This window comes from Symphalangus syndactylus, chromosome 20, assembly GCF_028878055.3.
Source record: "Symphalangus syndactylus isolate Jambi chromosome 20, NHGRI_mSymSyn1-v2.1_pri, whole genome shotgun sequence".
NCBI lineage: Eukaryota > Metazoa > Chordata > Mammalia > Primates > Hylobatidae > Symphalangus > Symphalangus syndactylus.
In genome coordinates, this window is record NC_072442.2 from 19,541,392 (window position 1) to 19,560,960 (window position 19,569).

Consider the following 19,569-nt stretch of genomic DNA (forward strand, 5'->3'; position numbering starts at 1 on the left):
TTTGTCTTTTTAGTAGAGATGGGGTTTCATTATGTTGGCTAGGCTGGTCTCAAACTCCTGACCTTGTGATCCACCTGCCTCGGCCTCCCAAAGTACTGGGATTACAGGCGTGAGCCACCGTACTTGGCCCTAAAAAAAATTTTTTTTTAATTAAAAAAACTCTGTGCTATACTAGAATAGTTCAAAGATTATAAAAATTTTAAGCAACTTGTTATATTAATCTTCAAAATAAATATGCACAGGTCAACTTTGTTCATAAAACATTTTGGCCTGGCACAGTGTCTCGCAACTGTAATCCCAGCACTTTGGGAGGCCAAGAGGCATGGATTCCTTGAGCTCAGGAGTTTGAGATCAGCCTAGGCAACATGGCAAAACCCCATCTCTACAAAACATTGGCTGGGCATGGTGGTGCGTGCCTGTGGTCCTAGCTACTTGGGAGGCAGAGATGGGAGGATCGCTAGAACCTGGGAGATCGAGGTTGCAGTGAGCCAAGATCACGCCACTGCACTCCAGCCTGGGTGACAGAGTGAGACTCTGACTAAAAAAAAAGTTTTGCAGTCAATGTGAGTAAATAGAATTAAACTGGATCTAGAAAGTTGGAGTTTTCTCCTGGCTATGCTACTCTTTACAATTAATATATAAGCTCTAAAATTCACTTCACCTTTTTGAGCCTGTTTTTTCACCTCAAAAATGAGAGATCTGAACTAATCTGTAAGTTACTTATTCTTTTATAGTTGCGCTTTTAAGATGATCTCATTGTTTAATTTTAAAAAAAACACACACACACAGGCTGGGTGTGGTGGCTCACGCCTGTAATCCCAGCACTTTGGAAGGCCGAGGCGGTTAGATCATGAGGTCAGGAGATCAAGACCATCCTGGCCAACATGGTGAAACCCCATCTCTACTAAAAATACAGAAATTAGCCGGGCATGGCGGCACGTGCCTGTAGTCCCAGCTACTCAGGAGGCTGAGGCAGGAGAATTGCTTGAACCCAGGAGGTGGAGGCTACAGTGAGCCAAGATCACACCATTGCACTCCAACCTGGGTGACAGAGTGAGACTCTGTCTCAAAAAAAAAAAAAAAAAAAAAATTTAAAAAACATACACAAAAAACCTCCCACCCTGTTCCCCTTTCCTCTTAAAAGTTTTTCTTTTCTTTTTTTTTTTTTGAGGTAAGGTCTTGCTATATTGCCCAGGCTGGTGTATAATGACTATTCATGGGCAGGATCATAATGCAGGATAGCCCTGAACTCCTGGGCTCAAGTGATCCTCCTGTCCTAGCCTCCTGAGAAGGCCACTGTGTCCAGCGTCCTCCTCAGAAATTTGACTCTTAAATTTTCAAACTGTTACTTATACCTGTATTAACATATAAGTACTTATACATATATAAGTACTTATAACATAGTACTTATAAACAAATGATACTATAATTATTTAACAACTTTTTCACTTACTAAAAACAATGATTTTTCTACGTGAGTATATATATATAGATATATAGTATTCTTATGTAACTATAATGTACAATCACTTTTAGCTTCAGGAGTCTTTAAATTCTATCTTTCCTAAATACTATATTATTTCAGAAATATTTTTCTTATTTTTTTTCAGTCACCATTGTTACCTAATTCCAGTGAGTACCTTCTCCATGCCAGGTCCTGTGTTTACATGGTTAAGACATGGTTCCTTGCCTGAAGAAGTTTTAGTTTAGTTTCCATGCTCCATAGTCATGGTTCTCTAGTTACAGATCCTATTCTGGTAAATACACAAATATTTCAAGGAAACCAATATTAAGGTAATACTAATCCTCATCAGTTTTTTCTTTTAATTGGTTTAACATTTTAATGTATTCTTTTTCTTTTTTCTTTTATTTTCTTTTTTTTTGAGACAGTGTCTCATTCTATTGCCCAGGCTGGAGTGCAGTGGCTTCAGTGTACTGCAGTGCACTCCAGGCTGGCAGTGCAGTCATGGCTCACTGCCACCTCAATCTCCTGGACTCGAGCCGTCTTCCCCGCTGAGCCTCCTGAGTAGCTGGGACCACAGGCGTGCACCACCACACCTAATTTTTTTTATTTTTTGTAGAGACAGGGGTCTCACTATGTTGCCCAGCCTGGTATTGAACTCCTGGGCTCAAGTGATCCGCCCCACCTCAGCCTCCCAAAGTGCTGGGATTACAGGCATGAGCCACCTCACCCGGCTTCATATTATTCTTTTTCAAGGTAGATACGCTTATATATTCTGTTCAGTGTAAGCCCATAGCTTTAACCATTTCTCAAAAGTAAATATAATACATAACACATGGAAAATATCCTGGTGTAACAAATTAGTTAATAACTTTTTGATATACCACTAGATATAAATTGTTATAGCAAGAAACTTTAGAAGACAGAAAATAAGTACAGCAGTTTCTCTTCTTTTTTTTTTTGAGACGGAGTCTGGCTCTGTCACCCAGGCTGGAGTGCAGTGGCGCAATTGCGGTGCACTGCAACCTCCGCCTCCTGGGTTCAAGGGATTATCCTGCCTCAGCCTCCCAAGTAGTTGGGATTACAGGCGTGTAACACCACGCCCAGCTAATTTTTTGCATTTTTAGTAGAGATGGGATTTCACCGTGTTAGCCAGGATGGTCCCGATCTCCTGACCTTGTGATCCACCTGCCTCCCAAAGTGCTGGGATTACAGGCGTGAGCCACCGCACTCGGCTGGGGCCAGTTTCTCTTCTTAAAGATCTTTTTTTATATATGTTTCATTCCTGCCTTTAAAAAAAAAACACAGATACATAAAACAATATTCCCCTACTTCTTGAAAGTAGCCACAGTTAGCCCTTTATGCATATAACATAAAGATACATACTTATTTAGCAAAATTAACCAGTATTATATATGTTGTTAGTTATTTTTAAGTTTATTGTCAGCACATACGGTCCTATCCCACTGTTTTTCACAGCTGCATGCTTTTCTATAGAATAGGATGGATGTACCGTAATTTAACCATTACTTACAGACATTTACATTATCTTCAATTTGTCATTAAAATACAGTGAATATCTTTATATATATATCCTTGAAAATGTCTGCAATATTGATGGAGAGAATTCTAGAAGTATGACTGCTGGGTCACAAACGGTGTATATACTTTACATTTTGATAGTTGTTGTCAGACTGCCCTCTGATGATAATTGTACCAACTTATGCTCCCATGAATAGTATATGATGGTTTTTTTATGTGTACTGCTGACAGAACTACATTATAATTCTTTTAATTTTGCCAATTTAAAAAGTGAAACATGCACAGTATCATTTTAAAATTACATTTCCATGCTTAGTGGTGAAATTGCATATCTTTTTATTAGGTCTTTGAAATTACTATTATTATTATTTGAGACGGAGCCTCGCTCAGTCGCCTAGGCCAGAGTACAGTGGCGTGATCTTAGCTCACTGCAGCCTCTGCCTCCCAGGTTCAAGTGATTCTCCTGCTTCAGACTCCCAAGTAGCTGGGATTATAGGCACGCACCACTACGCCCAGCTAATTTTTTGTATTTTTAGTAGAGATGGGGTTTCGCCATGTTGGCCAGGCTGGTGTCTAACTCCTGACCTCAGGTGATCCACCCGCCTTGGCCTCCCAAAGTGCTGGGATTACAGGTGTGAGCCACTGCGCCCGGCTGAAATTACTGTTTCTTTTTTTTTCCCCCTTTGAGTCGGAGTCTTGCTCTGTTGCCCAGGCTGGAGTGCAGTGGCGTGATCTTGGCTCACTGCAACCTCCGCCTCCCAGGTTCAAGCTATTCTCCTGCTTCAGCCTCCCTAATAGCGGGGGCTACAGGCATGCATCACCACACCTGGCTAATTTTTGTATTTTGAATAGAGACAAGGTTTCACCGTGTTGCCCAGGATGGTCTCGAACTTGCCCAGGATGGTCTCGAACTCCTGAACTCAAGTGATCCACCTGCCTCAGCCTCCCAAAGTGCTGGGATTACAGGTGTGAGCCACCTCACCTGGCCTGAAATTAATATTAGGTATTTATTTTTCTTCTGTGACTTGCCTGCTCACAGTCCTTGCACTTTTTCTGTTGGATGGCTTTGAAAGTCCCCCACCATCACCTCACCTAATTTATCTCTTGGTAGAAATAATGCTTATGGCCAGGCGCAGTGGCTCACGCATGTAATCCCAGCACTTTGGGAGGTTGAGGGGGGCGGATCACTCGAGGTCAGGAGTTCGAGATCAGCCTGGCCAACATAGTGAAACCTTGTCTCTACTAAAAATACAAAAAGTAGCCGGGTGTGGTGGCGCATGCCTGTAATCCCAGCTACTCGGGAGGCTGAGGCAGGAAAATCGCTTGAACCCAGGAGGTGGAGGTTTCAGTGAGCTGAAATTGCACCACTGCACTTCAGCCTGGGTGATAGAGTGATACTCTGTCTTTAAAAAAAAAAAAAAGAATAATGCTTATATTGTACTCTTAATGAATTAAACACATATGTGGAGAACAAAATGGGGGTATTTGTCCAGAAGATGTCAAAGGATCTCAGGCTTTAAATAATTGTTTGATACAATTTGTTTAATATATAGAGAGAGCTAAGATTTTCTTTTATTTTGTAGGTGGAAATAGCAGAAATGTACAACTAGTTTGCTCTGAACATGGCCTTGATAACAAAATTTACCCTAAAAATACTAAAAAGAAACGTGTAGACCTTCCAAAATGTGACAGTGGCTGTGCTGAGACCTTGTTTGGCCTTAAGAACATTTTTTCCCCATCTGAAGACTTATTTTCATTTTTAAAGGTATTTTCAATGTCTGTTTTGCAATGTTGAATTTATATTCCTTTTCATATTCCCAACATTAGCCTCCTATCTTTTGAATCTTAAGTTTAACTTAAATATGCCTATAATTTGTATAAGCCTTAGGTCTCTGATTTTAACACATCTGACCACTTTTACAAATGGTGCATAGGCATTGCTCTGAATGCATATTATAGGATTTAGAATAGAATTTAGAAAATTTTTCAGATAGACTATTTCAGAGAAGTGGTTCTAAATAAATGAGCTTCTAATAATATTGGAGTAGATACTAAATACATAGAGAATTTAATTCTCCAAATTAATAGTCTAATTTTTAGACTTATAGTACTATTTTGATATATTAAATATAGATAAATAAAATTATGAGGGGTAGTGACTCAGTACTTTGAATTTAGAATAGGGATAACACTATTCATACAGGTAGAAAAGTATTCAAACTATGTACTGCTGTAACATTTCTTTACTCAAAATTGTTTTTCAGCACAAAATCACAACGAAGGAAGAATGGCATAAACTCATCCAGCTTCTTACAGAATTCCAAATGCGGAATGTAGATTTTTTATATAGTAATCTTGAGTTTATTCTACCATTACCAGTTGATACCATTCCAGAAACTAAAAACTTTTGTGGCCCATCACTAACTGTGGATGCCAGTGCAGCAACAAAAAGTATGAACTGTCTGGCTAGGAAACATTCTGAAAGAAAACAGCCATTGAAAAAGTCCCAGAAAAAGAAACAAAAGAAAACATTGGTAATATTAGATGATAGTGATCTATTTGACACTGACTTGGACTTTCCTCATCAATCTATTAGTCTGTCCTCTGTGTCGTCTTCCTCAAATTCAGAAGAAAGCAAAGCCAGAGACGAAGAAAGCAAAGCCAGAGACAAAGGAAACAATCCAGAGACAAAGACATCTATTCCTTGTCCTCCCAAAACAACTGCAGAAAAAAAATGTTCTGCCCTTGTTTCTCATTGTTTAAATTCTCTCTCTGAGTTCATGGATAACATGTCCTTCTTAGATGCCCTTTTAACTGATGTAAGGGAACAAAACGAATACGGTAGAAATGACTTTAGTTGGACAAATGGAAAGGTTAAAAGTGGACTTTGTGATGAGTTTAGTCTTGAGAGTAATGACGGATGGACTTCTCAAAGCTCTGGAGAATTAAAGGCAGCTGCAGAAGCTCTCAGCTTTACTAAATGTTCTTCTGCTATTTCAAAAGCACTGGAAACCTTGAATTCTTGCAAGAAATTAGGAAGAGATCCAACCAACGATCTTACTTTTTATGTTTCACAAAAGCGCAATAATGTATACTTTAGTCAGTCAGCAGCTAATTTAGAGTAAGTCTTCCTTTACTTTTTATTTTTTGGTAATAAATGGTAAAGGGGAAATCATTAGAGTTTTTTCTTAATTTAAAAATGCTGTACTATTGATCATGGTAAGCCTTTAACATTAATAATGTAGCTTCTAATGAGACAGTTAAGGAGACCAGCCTGATTGCTGAGAAGAGAAATAATGAGTGATTGGGGTGGATTTAGGTAATGCTTGAATGACCCAGGAAGGAGTTTGGTCTTGCTGTGATAGTTATTGAGATTTTTCAGTATGGGAGTGATTGATGTGTTGACAGGAAATTAATCTGGAAATGTCATCTGGTCTAGACCAGAGGCAAGGAAACTAAACTGGTTGTGATTGGGATTACTGCATTTTTCTTGGGCATTAAAAATTAAAAACAATGCATTACTTTTACAGCAATGCTTGGAAGAGGATATCAGTCATTAAAAGTGTATTTTCGAGTCGATCTCTTCTCTATGTGGGTAATAGACAAGCTAGTGTAATTGAATACCTGCCAACCCTTCGAAACATCTGTAAGACTGAGAAGCTAAAAGAACAAGGAAAAAGTAAAAGAAGGTAAAGGCTTTATTAAAAACAATATTTTAGATAGCTTTTTCAAGATTAATACATATTTTCATAAGATGAAAATGTTAATATTTTTCTTTGTAATTTTGACAGATTCCTGCACTATTTTGAAGGAATTCATCTTGACATTCCAAAAGAGACTGTGAATACTTTGGCAGCTGACTTCCCTTAATGTTCCATACTAACAATGCTTTGTATAGATTATCATGTGGTCCTTAAGATACATTTTTATATTATGTGGATCTTCATGGAAAAGTATATTTCTCAATGTACATTTTAAGCAAACAATTTGTATATTTTTTTATTGGCGGGTAAATATTTAAAATATTTGAGTTACAAATTGTATATATGATTGTAATATTTTTTTCTGAATTTTTTGTATTATCTGATTTAGCTTTGTTGGAGTGTTTTTTGTATGTGAGTAAACTGTTTCTGGAAGGTAGAGTTCATTAAGATGAACTCCCTATTTCAAGTGTTTATATTATATATTAGCTTAATATTCAGATACATTATCTTGGCTGCTAACACTAGTGTCACTAAAGTTGGTATACAATCTCCCACTGCTAAATTTGACTGGCTTTACAAAAAGAAAAAAAAAAAAAGTAAAACAAAAACATTATCTGGTGAATTATATTTTTAACCCAAAAGTTAAGGATCCTCATATTATAGTTTTTTTGTGTGCTTTTTGTTTTTGTTTTTTTTTTTTTGAGACGGAATCTCGCTCTGTCACCCAGGCTGGAGCACAGTGGCCTGGTATCGGCTCAGTGCAACTTTTGCCTCTCGGGTTCAAGTGATTATCCTGCCTCAGCCTCCTGAATAGCTGGGATTATAGGCATGTGCCACCTTGCCCAGCTAATTTTTGTATTTTTAGTAGAGACAGGGTTTTACCATGGTGGTTAGGCTGGTCTCTAACTCCTGACCTTAAGTGATCCATCTGCCTCGGCCTCCCAAAGTGCTGGGATTACGGGCGTGAGCCACCGTGCCTGGCCTATATTGTACAGTTTTGAACAGTATAGATGCATACCTGTTTACAAATGTATATGAAGATAGATATTTTTACCTCTTATTTGTTCAATTTACTTTTTCTTGTATTAATTAGTATATTGATCTAATTAAAGGTTAAAGCTAAAGGCTTTATGAAATGTTTAAAAGAGTTCAGATGTAATCATCTTGATAAATATGTATATTGTATGGGTTTGAATATAGGATATAACTTAAAAGATTTCATCCCTGTACAGAAGAGAGAATAAGATCTGAAGTTTTTTTTTTTTTGAGACAGAGTTTCGCTCTGATTGTCCAGGCTGGAGTGCAATGACGTGCTCTCGGCTTACCACAACCTCCGCCTCCCAGGTTCAAGCGATTCTCCTGCCTCAGCCTCCCAAGTAGCTGGGATTACAGGCACCTGCCACCATGCCCGGCTAATTTTGTATTTTTAGTAGAGACAGGGTTTCTCCATGTTGGTCAGGCTGGTCTCCAACTCCCGACCTCAGGTGATGTGCCTGTCTTGGCCTCCCAAAGTGCTGGGATTACAGGCGTGAGCCACTGTGCCTGGCCTGAAGTATTTTTTTAAATATTTTAAAAATACTGTTCTTTTCTCCTCTTAAAAAAAAAAAAAAGAAAATAATGGGAGTATTTTCCTCCTTAATACGGACACATATAATATTTTATTTATTTTTAGGTTTATAATAATTCAGGGAAAAAATCTTTATCTTTTTTTTTTTTAAGAGGTCTCACTCTTGATCTCACTCTTATTGCCCAGGCTGGAGTGCAGTGGCACAATCATAGTTCACCGCAGCCTCAACCTCCTGAGCTCAAGTGATCCTCCTTCCTTGGCCTCCCAAAGCATTGGGATTATGGGTGTGAGCCACTGTACCCAGCCTTTTCATTTTTATTTGTTTGTTTGAGATTGAGTTTCGCTCTTGTTGTCCAGGCAGGAGTGCAATGGCATGATCTCGGCTCACTGCAACTTCCACCTCACAGGTTTAAGCGATTCTCCTGCCTCAGCCTCCTGAATAGCTGAGATTACAGACATGTGCCACCATGCCCAGCTAATTTTGTATTTTTAGTAGAGACAGGGTTTCTCTATGTTGGCCAGGTTGGTCTTGAACTTCTGACCTCAGGTGATCCGCCCGCCTCGGCCTCCCAAAGTACTGAGATGACAAGCGTGAGCCACTGCACCCAGCCCTTTTCATTCTTAAAGATAGTAAATTCCTGTAAGATTTAGATTCACTTTTGTGATTATGCCATGTTTCTGTTATGAACAACTAGGTAGTTGGAGAAACTATCAAAATAGAAAACAGTGGCAAAGGAGATGGTTTGGATGGAAAGAGAATGATTTCCTTTTTAGACATGCATAGTTTGAGGTATCTGTATTTCCAAAGTGGAGATGTTTAGGTACACAATGACATATGTAAATGTAGCAACTTTATTTGTGTGTGGCAACAGGTCTAGAGTGTATACCAACTCTAGGGAGTTGGAGGTGCTAGAGAAGGGAGGGCTTCCATTTCTTGCTTTATGTTTCAGATTATTTGAAGTTTTTTTCAACAAGTATATTTCACTTTTAGATTATAGAAAATGTTTATGTTACAGAAAATATTTAATACTTTTTTTTTTTTTTTTAAGAGATGGGGCCTTGCTACATTGCCCAGTCTGGCTTCAAACTCCTGGGCTCAGGTGATCCTCCTACCTCAGCCTTCCAAGTAGCCGGCAGGCATGCACCACTGATATTTAATACTTCGACATTAAAGAGACGTAGGTTCATAAAGAAGATATATTGAGGACCTCAACTAATGTAGACAATGGTAAAATGGACATCAAAAGATGGTCTGTCAAGTTAAAATATTGCAAAGTTAAAAAATGAGCCTGCTGGGCACAGTGGCTCATGCCTGTAATCCCAACACTTTGGGAGGCCGAGGCAGGAGGATCACAAGGTCAGGAGTTCGAGACTAGCCTGGCCAATATAGTGAAATCCTGTCTCTACTAAAAATACAAAAATTAGCCGGGCGTGGTGGCACATGCCTGTAGTCCCAGCTACTCGGGTGGCTGAGACAGGAGAATTGCTTGAACCCAGGAGGCAGAGGTTGCAGTGAGCCGAGATCATGCCACTGTACTCCAGCCTGGGCAACAGAGCCAGACTAGGTCTCCAAAAGGAGCCTATTAGACAAAACTTAGTTGTTTGTTTTTGGGTAATAAGAGTTGAACTGATGAAAGTCATCTTTTGGGGCTGGGTATGGTAGCTCACACCAGTAATCCCAGCACTTTGGGAGGCTGAGGCAGGAGGATTGCTTGAGGCCAGGAATTTGAGCCCAGCCTGGGCAACAAGGTAAGACCCTGTCTCTACAAAAAATAAATTAGCCGGGTATGGTGGCATGTGCCTGTAGTCCTAGCTATTCAAGAGATAGAGGCAGGAGGATTGCTTGCGGCCAGGAGGTGCTGCAGTGAACTGTGATTGTGCCATTGCACTCTAGCCTGGGTGATAGAGTGAGACCCTGTCTCAAAAAAAGAAAATCGGCTTTTGGAGGCAGTGTAGCAAACCACATTCTACTTAAGAGAATAAGAGAGGACGATTCTATAAGCTGTATTATCAGTTATCTTTAGCTTTATTCTTTCTTTTTGAGATGGAGTTACGCTCTTGTTGCCCAGGCTAGAGTGCAATGGCACGATCTCGGCTCACTGCCACCTGGTTCAAGCGATTCTCCTGTCTCAGCCTCCCGAGTAGCTGGGACTACAGGCATGCACCACCACGCCTGGCTAATTCTGTATTTTTTTTTAGTAGAGATAGGGTTTCTCCACTTTGGTCAGGCCAGTCTCAAAACTCCTGACTTCAGGTGATCCACCCGCCTCAGCCTCCCACAGTGCTGGGATTACAGGCGTGAACCACCATGCCTGGCCAGCTTTATTCTTATAATAAGTACCACCTAGGAAAACCATTATTCCCTATTTTAACAATATGATAATAATGCAAATGTTTAGTATAGATAGTATTTGCTTTTAAAGGGAGATAACTTTATTTCTTGTTTTGTCAATTTGGCATCTTACTGTTTCTTTTTTTAATGAAAAATGTTTAAAAATTATGTGGTCTTGCTATGTTGCCCAGGCTGCTCTTGAGCTCCTGGGCACAAGAAGTCCTCCTGCCTCAGCCTCCCACAGTGCTGGGATTATCGGCATAAGCCACTGCACCAAGTCCCATGTTACCGTTTAACACATTAACCTGAGAGGCACAGAATCTCATAAAATGTTTATTGATTTAGTCTTGGCTTATTGTGTAAACCATTTAATAGCCGAAAGTCAGAATTTAAACATCTAAAATACACTCAAAATGTGTGCTTTTCCAATAACGTGGATGTTCACAACAGTTGGTGTTACGTTAGAGCTAATAATTATACATTAATATAACTTTAGCACATGAACCTCAGAATTCTAAGGCTCAGAGTCAAACACTGCTAATTCATAGAAGGCAATAGCTTGTAATAATGAATCATAAAGCTCTTCTACTCTCTGTAGTTCAGTAGATACAAACATCTGTCTGTAGTGGACTAATTTATTTGATGGGAAGAACACCCGAGGATCCGCCTTCAGTACAGAATCGGAGAGAAACTGCTTCACTAGCTCTTTTCCACTAGTCCGGGAGTCACCAATCATCAGTTCAAAATGCTTCCCCACTGCGTTTCGATTCATGCTCAGCACCTGATGCTGCCCATCCTGGGCAAAAGTTTTATTTAATAAGGCATACAGCATGGCTTCCATGATATGAAAATGTAACAGTATTGGAAACAGAGATGAGTTCTGAATGGAAAGTCCTGTTTTTTCCAGAACATAGAAATCTGCTTTAGGCATCTTTGAAATGATCGAGGAAATCTTTTAAAAAAAGACAAAATAAAGGAGCAGAAATAATTCATTACATTTTATGTTTGGTCCCCTCTCTGTCCCACTTCTATTTAAAAATATTATAATTAGTTAACTTATACTATATCACTATTGACAATTTTGAAATAACTGAAAAAGCCATTTTATGAGCAGTCTGGTTCTGGTCTTGGTTATGTCACAACAGCTAAGCTAAGCTGTTTAGTCCTCCTAAGTACCAGTTTCTTGATCTGTACAGTGGACTTCATAATTTCTAAAATATGTATTGGCTTTAAGATTAGACAACTTGAAACTGTTTTATTAACCTTCAAACATTTTCTGGGATAGAGCATACGGTTAGAATAAGTAGCAAGAATCAATCACCTCTGCAACTGACTAATCACATCAGATGCTTGACTGAACCACAGATTTCATATGTATATTCAAGGTGGTAATTCCTGACCATTTCACAAGGTTTTGAAAACAAGTGAGACAATGTGATGGCATTTTGAAAAATAAGCTTTATAAATAAAAGAGTGATAATGTTCTATAACATTTAGGATGAAATACCATTGATTTTCTCAGTATCTGCCTTTGATGCATAAGGCATTTCTTGAACTAACTAAAGGTTGAATTTATGAAAACATAATAGGAACAAGTGAGTAACAAGTATCAGAAGAAAACCCATCTTTACTATTTTATTACATTCCTTTTGGGACCAGAAGATTAAACTACACAAGGAGCTCTAGCAGGTAGGAATCTGGAGGTGCAACTGCCTTACCTCTTCTAAATAGACTGATGATGAGTATGATATTCCCCTCATTAAACTCCAACGGTCACTTTGCTGCCAGTCCAGCACTGTCAATTTACGGTCAAGGTGAGCCCAGGCAATTCTTCGAGTACCAAAAACGATAGATATGATACTATTAACTGCCTAAAAGAAAAGACTGATTTAATTAGAAGTATAAACATTTTAGTTTTTTTCTTTTTTTGAGACGGAGTCTTGCTCTGTCGCCCAGGCTGGAGTGCAGTGGCGCGACCTCGGCTCACTGCAAGCTCTGCCTTCTGCGTTCGTGCCATTCTCCTGCCTCAGCCTCCCGAGTAGCTGGGACTACAGGTGCCCGCCACCATGCCCGGCTAATTTTTTATATATTTTTTAGTAGAGACAGGGTTTCACCATGTTAGCCAGGATAGTCTCGATCTCCTGATCTCATGATCCACCTGCCTTGGCCTCCCAAAGAGCTAGGATTACAGGCATGAGCCACTACACCTGGCCAGAAGTGTAAACGTTTTACAGATGCAAACAATCTACAAATTCAGAATGCCTAACTAGTTTATGTAATATAAACTTATTTATAGTTTATGAACTGAGAATTATTAAAGGAATGCAGGAGTAATTATTATTTTGTTTGAGATGGAGTCTCGTTCTGTCACCCAGGCTGGAGTGCAGTGGCACAGTCAGCTCACTGCAACATCCACCTCCCAGATGCAAGCAATCCTTCTGCCTCAGCCTCCTGAGTAGCTGGGATGACAGGTACCTGTCACCACACCCAGCTAATTTTTGTTATGTTTAGTAGAGACGGGGTTTCACCATGTTGGCCAGGCTGGTCTTGAACTCCTGACCTCAAGTGATCCACCCGCCTCTGCCTCCCAAAGTGCTGGGATTACAGATGTGAGCCACCAAGGAGTAATTATTATTAAAAGGTAACCAGCAGCAGTCAGTTTACAGATAAAGGACCTATACTCATTCTCAGCATCTTGCCCAAAGTAGGCATTCAAACTCAAGTGTAGCCAGAGTCTGCACTAGATACTAGGAAACGGCAAACGTAACTGTACATTATAAGAAATGCCACCATAAAACTATTGTAGAGAGAAGTGGTCAGGGAAGGTTTACTGGAGGACTAGGAGAATGAGACAGTAAATGGGAAGTTATTTCACCCAGATGTCTGGAAAGATAGGCTGTTTGACATCTCACACTCTGGCAGTAAAATAAAGACTGAATAGGAAAAGGGCAGAGGACAAGGCAGATGTCTATAAAGGTAAGTAACTTGCTTTATCCTGAGTGCTACAGGGGCCACTAAAAAAACAGAATTTTAAGGAATAACATAAGATTTACGTTTCAGAAAAATCACTGATGGTGTAAAAGATGGGCTGGAGGGAACTAAAGGTAGGGATCTGTGTTAGGCACCTGTTATGAGAAAGTGTTAAGAATTGAAGACAATGACAGAAGGAAAAGAAACAGAGATAGTGGGAGCAGAATTAAGACATAGGTTTAAAGAGGAGTCTAGAATAATTTCAGTTTTATATCAGTGACTGAATGGCATTAATGATGATGAAGATAGGAGTCACATGACCTAGGGAAGGTGGGAAGAAATTGTTTTGTTTTGGTTTGTTTTTTGTTTTTTTTGTTTTTTTGAGACAGAGTCTCGCTCTGTTGCCCAGGCTGGAGTGCAGTGGCGCGATCTCGGCTCACTGCAAGCTCCGCCTCCCGGGTTCACGCCATTCTCCTGCCTCAGCCTCTCCGAGTAGCTGGGACTACAGGCGCCCGCCACCATGCCCGGCTAATTTTTTTGTATTTTTAGTAGAGATGGGGTTTCACCGTGGTCTCAATCTCCTGACCTCGTGACCCACCCGCCTCGGCCTCCCAAAGTGCTGGGATTACAAGCGTGAGCCACCACGCCCGGCCTGTTTTGGTTTGTTTTTAATGTATTAAGTTTGGGTTGCCTATAGGGCTTCTAAGAGGAGATATATAAGTAATTGAATATTTAGATTTTGCTCCCTATCAAGTCTGGGCTGACGATGAAGTACAATGCTATCACCTTTCCCCAACATGGCTCACTTAGTTATATTAACAAACTAATATGTTCTATAGATACAGAGGCAAATAAACAGGAACAATTAGTTGTATACCCATCTCCCTTTCATTGCTAAGGACTGGATAAATATCTTAAAGACAAAATAGTATAGATGCCCAAAATACAGACTTCTTTTTGGTTCTTTTATTTAGCTCGGTGACTCTCAAGTTTTAGTGTGCACAAGCATTACTGAACCAGACTACACACAATACTTCGTGGGCAATCGATTTTTTCTTAAAGGATTTTACTGCATGACTTATGTCTCTATAAAAACTGACTTAAAATCCAGCCCCCTAAATAAGATGCAACTCCACTCTAATCTAGGTATAAATAGTTTTGGCCATGAATTTGGATGAGAATCCTCCCTGAAGAATTTGGTTGAAATATGTTCCAGATCAACTGCAGCAGTTCTACTTGGAGTCCATGAGTGGACTTAACAGAATCTGCCAGTCCTCTGAAACTGTGTAGTATTCTGTGTATATGTGCTATCTTTTTCTATGGGAAGAGGGTCCACAGCTTTCATCAGGTTTTCAAAAGTACTCATATTCCTCAAAAAACTGGGAGCCACTGGTCCAGAAAAAAAATGGTGCTTATGATTTTTATAAGATAATGATTATCAAGCAATGTTACACAGGACATGAGTTCCTCTAAAGTTTAATACTTGAGTGCTGTGGCCAGGCACAATGTCTCACACCTGTAATCTCAGCACTTTGGGAGCACGAGGTCAACAGATCGAGACCATCCTGGCCAACGTGGTAAAACCTCGTCTCTACTAAAAATACAAAAATTAGATGGGTGCGGTGGTGTGTGCCTGTAGTCCTAGCTACTCAGGAGGCTGAGGCAGGAGAATTGCTTGAACCTGAGAGGTGGAGGTTGTCGTGAGATCATGCCACTGTACTCCAGCCTGGCGACAGCACAAGACTCTGTCTCAAAAAAAAAAAATAAATAAAAATGGACTGCTGTGTCAAATATTTCTATTATTTTTTTTTAAGACAATGGAAAAAGAATTGCTTTTAGAATGTTTTTTTTTTTTTTGAGACAGAGTCTTGCCCTGTAGCCAGGCTGGAGTGCAGTGGCATGATCTCAGCTCACTGCAACCTCTGCCTCCCAGGTTCAAGAGATTCTCCTGCCTCAGCCTCCCAAGTTGCTGGGACTACAGGCCTGCGCCACCATGCCCAGCTAAATTTTGTATTTTTAGTAGAGATGGGCTTTCACCACATTGGCCAGGATGGTCTTGATCTCTTGACTTTGTGATCTGCCTGCTTTGGCCTCCCAAAGTGCTGGGATTACAGGTGTGAGCCAGCCGCTTTTTTTTTTTTTTTTTTTAATCTTAGCTATAGACTTGTGTGATTCAAGATAAAATGCTTTTTAAAGGAGAAAAGGAACAGAAAATAATTTTAAATTCTGCCAGAAAGACTGGTATAATGTTCTAAAGTCACTCCCTGGCCATAACCTATCTTTTCTCCTTAATTTCTCATTAATCCCAACACCACCTTTAGACACAGCCTAGTATCTCCAATGACACTCTGCTTAAATAAGCCTTGCCTAGACCTGCTTCTCAATATTAACTGTTCTTTGTACCTACAATCCCTTCCTCTCCCAGTCAAAGGATCTCTCTTTTAAGATCTAAATTGAGTTCTTCCAGTAAACTTTCCACAACAGTCACAGACCATTGCTTTCTCTCCTCTCAACTGCCAATTTACTATCTATACATCTCATTATTTGGTAGTGATCATATACTTGCCAACTAAACCTGAAGAGCCTTGTCTTAGCCACTTCCCAACCCAATGCCCAGAAGAGTGCTTTCCAGAGTAGGTTCTCAAATATTAGGCAGTATAGCAGACATGAAGAATATACCTTAAGTCTTTCTCTTTCTATGTCTGGTTTGAGGAGCTTTCTCAGGAACCGGTTTTCCGGTGACTTTCTTTTTTCCCTTCCAGTCTTTGGACAAAGTATGGAGTTACAAACTTGAACTGTACTTTTATACTTAAACAAGGGCACATTCATTAAACTCTCTAAACTCTGAAATGGCCCGAAGTTTTCTCTGTGCTCTACAATATTGACGGACCTTCTTCCACGAAGCAATCGGAAAGCTTCAAGTTCTTTAGTAGATGCTGTATTCAACACATGCAAGATGGAAGCCTGCTGTTCTGAAGAGAAGAGCTTGTCAAGTGCATTTTCGGGCTCCTTTGCATTTTCATCACAAAAAGTAACACTGGGGGTAATTTTCTTAGGTGTAGTGGATTTTTTCCGACAGCAGAAATTATGTAAGGCCCAGAACAGGGATGACCTCGACGGGGCCAGAAAGCATCTCCACCTCTCTAAAAGGAAAATTTAGCAAAATATAAGTTGGATGTCCTACTTCCTTTAGGGTTAGTTGCAAGCTTGACTAGATCCTTCGCAAAGTCACAAATACTTTCCTGGAATTTAAGAACTCGTAAAGGACAATATTAAATTGTCCTGGAGAATTTTTTTTTTTTTTTTTTTTTTCGAGACAGAGTCTTGCTCTGTGGCCCAGGCTGGAGTGCAGTGGCGCAATCTCGACTCACTGCAAGCTCCGCCTCCCAGGTTCACGCCATTCTCCTGCCTCAGCCTCTTCGAGTAGCTGGGACTACAGGCGCCTGCCACCACGCCCGGCTAATTTTTTGTATATTTAGTACAGACGGGGTTTCACAGTGTTAGCCAGGATGGTCTCCATCTCCTGACCTCGTGATCCTCCCACCTCAGCCTCCCAAAGTGCTGGGATTACAGGCGTGAGCCACTGAGCCGGCCCAAGAATCATCTTTAAAAGAGGATTAGTTTTTAAACTATATTATATAGAGTTTTAAATAGAGCTTTTGTTGTTTTCAAGTCACGAGAGATGTCTTCCGATTTTTATGGATCAGTCCGAAGTTTTACCACCTAGAAAATTGTATTTTATACCCATCAGGAAGCAAGTAGTTGAAATAATTATTCCAACTGCTTAACGTTTTTGATATCTTTAATTTGGAGGAATCTTTTTGTAACTAATATTTCCTGTTAAGGTTTGTCTTAGGCCGGGGCGGTGACTCACGCCTATAATCCCAGCACTTTGGGAGGCCGAGGTGGGCGGATCACCTGATGTCGGGAGCTCGAGACCAGCCTGACCAACATGGAGAAACCCTGTCTCTACTAATAATACAAAATTAGCCGGGCGTGGTGGCACATGCCTGTAATCCCAGCTACTCGGGAGGCTGAGGCAGGAGAATCGCTTGAACCCGGAAGGCGGAGGTTGCGGTAAGCCGAGATCACACCATTGCACTCCAGTCTCGGCAACAAGAGCGAAACTCTGTCTCAAAAAAAAAAAAAAAAAGGCCGGGCGCGGTGGCTCACGCTTGTAATCCCAGCACTTTGGGAGGCCGAGGCGGGCGGATCACGAGGTCAGGAGATCGAGACCACGGTGAAACCCCGTCTCTACTAAAAATACAAAAAAAAAAAAAAATTAGCCGGGCGTGGTGGCAGGCGCCTGTGGTCCCAGCTACTCGGAGAGGCTGAGGCAGAAGAATGGCGTGAACCCGGGAGGCCGAGCTTGCAGTGAGTCGAGATTGCGCCACTGCACTCCAGCCTGGGCGACAGAGAGAGACTCCTTCTCAAAAAAAAAAAAAAAAAAAAAAAAGGTCTTGTCTTCACTTCCATTTTCACATTTTAGTATCTCATCTGGTGGAACTAAATACAATTAAATTTTATACGTTTATAAGAAATGTTTCAGCTAAGTCGTAGATTTAAGGGCAGTTTTATTTTCTTCCGTACGCTTTTCAAGACTTCTACCACGACGTTTTTGCAAGTATGAGAAACACCACACAATGCATAACTTTGTAAAACCAGTGGGAAGTCACTCTAACATCGCAGCCACAGTAAAGTAATGCGGCCAGAGGTAAGCAAGCGGCTATGCGAATCTGAAACATCCGCCCACTCTGAGGAGCCACCAGTGGACCCTGAGGCCAGGGAAGCACAAATGTTCCGAAAACCGCCCCGTCAGCTAGGCTGGGGCTCCAAGAGAGCGGCCTGAACAAGGGACATGAGGAAGGAAACACTCTAGGACATGAGAGACATGAGGAAGGAAACACGCCAGGTTCCTCCAGAATACCTCCAGCCGTATTCCATTAGCCTCTAGGGTCAGAGGCTAATGACAGACGGGAAATTACCCCAGTGGTCCAAGCACCCTACCTCCCGCCACGAAAAGGACAGAGCCGCTCATCTCCAAATTGAATCAGTAGGTCCTGTCTTCCTCCATTGACTTCCGGTTCCTGCGTGCTGCGCCCAAAAGCGCTCGGCCTGCACTCGGCGGAAAAGTTGTTGTCCAAGCGGCGTTCCGGGGCAAGGCCCGAGGTGTGTCCCGCTGAGCAGTGGGTCGTCCGCGTCTGGGCTGCATGCTTAGGGGCGGGCGCCTGCGGAGGCCCTGTCCCCGGATCCCGAGTCCCTGGCTGGCCCGCAGTCTTCTTCCACTGCACCGGGGAAACGTTCTTGCCCCTACCGACTCCTGAGAGCCGCTGGGCCGAATCTCCAGGAAGGCGATTCCGAGGCCAGTTTTAGTCTGCAGTGGGCAAAGTCCCTCCTTCGTGGAGACTCCCTGGGTTTCTCCTAGACACTTAGATTGAGGAGCTCCTGTTGGGGCCCAGCCTGTGGCGCCGGGAGCGGGATCAGGTGGGAGCAGCGTAGACAAGGTCCTCAAATAACCTTTTCACCAGGTAGACTGGAATAACGGGGAGAGATGCGAAGTGTTTCAGGAGCTCAGCGGGGAAACAGGGCAGGCAAGGGATTAGGGAAAGGCAAGGGAGGAGGAGATTGCGTTGGCCCTGGAGCGGTATTCCTCTTATAAGGGATAAAGGGAGATGAATGTAGCGCCGAATTTAGTTGGTCCTTGAATAATGGGTGGAGCAGTTGAATACTCCACCAGGTAGGAAGCCTGAAGTCCCCGAGGTTTATGATTTGCAGAGTCAGACTGGAGAGTGTTTCTAGAAAATTGGCCATATACTGTATAGCGAATGTGAGGCTGGATTGGAGGTGAAGAGCCTGGGAGCAATGAGAAGTCGCGAAGAGAGTGTATCTTCCCAGGTGAGAGGCAAGCGTAAGGAATTTTTTTTTTTTTTTTTTTTTTTTGAGCAGTCTTGCTCTGTCACCCAGGCTGGAGTGCAGTGGTGCAATCTGGACT

At 41.3% G+C, this 19,569-nt stretch overlaps 2 protein-coding genes across 5 annotated transcripts in view; one reads left to right on the plus strand and one right to left on the minus strand.

Annotated features, from left to right (window-relative positions):
- Positions 1-7,047, plus strand: part of ATAD5 (ATPase family AAA domain containing 5) — a 67,080-nt gene extending 60,033 nt beyond the window's left edge. For all 3 annotated transcript variants that reach the window (XM_055257598.2, XM_055257599.2, XM_055257600.2), the window contains 4 exons: positions 4,588-4,769; positions 5,269-6,125; positions 6,535-6,693; positions 6,796-7,047. In XM_055257598.2, the coding sequence (XP_055113573.2) occupies positions 4,588-4,769; positions 5,269-6,125; positions 6,535-6,693; positions 6,796-6,874 (1,277 nt within the window). In that variant the 3' untranslated portion in view covers positions 6,875-7,047. The remainder of the gene's footprint in view (positions 1-4,587; positions 4,770-5,268; positions 6,126-6,534; positions 6,694-6,795) is intronic.
- Positions 7,048-10,927: 3,880 nt separating this feature from the next.
- Positions 10,928-19,188, minus strand: TEFM (transcription elongation factor, mitochondrial). Of its 2 annotated transcripts, none has more exons than XM_055257621.2 (4): positions 18,585-19,188; positions 16,468-16,720; positions 12,326-12,437; positions 10,928-11,559 (listed from the first exon to the last, which is right to left on the minus strand). In XM_055257621.2, exons 1-4 carry the CDS (start codon positions 18,613-18,615, stop codon positions 11,122-11,124), a joined length of 834 nt encoding a protein of 277 aa, XP_055113596.2. In that variant the 5' UTR covers positions 18,616-19,188; the 3' UTR covers positions 10,928-11,121. The 2 variants fall into 2 exon arrangements, with proteins under 2 accessions (XP_055113596.2, XP_055113594.2); XM_055257619.2 differs by having other exon boundaries at positions 12,326-12,478; positions 16,257-16,720; positions 18,585-19,184.
- Positions 19,189-19,569: the final 381 nt, after the last annotated feature.

Coding starts and splice junctions, on each gene's coding strand:
- TEFM (XM_055257619.2), bottom strand. CDS start 18,615: ATGAGCGGCTCTGTCCTTTTCGTGGCGGGAG. Junction 12,479..16,256: donor TAGAAAGAGAAAGACTTAAG/GTATATTCTTCA, acceptor CTTTTCTTTTAG/GCAGTTAATAGTATCATATC. Junction 11,560..12,325: donor CATCAGTCTATTTAGAAGAG/GTAAGGCAGTTG, acceptor TTTTTTTAAAAG/ATTTCCTCGATCATTTCAAA.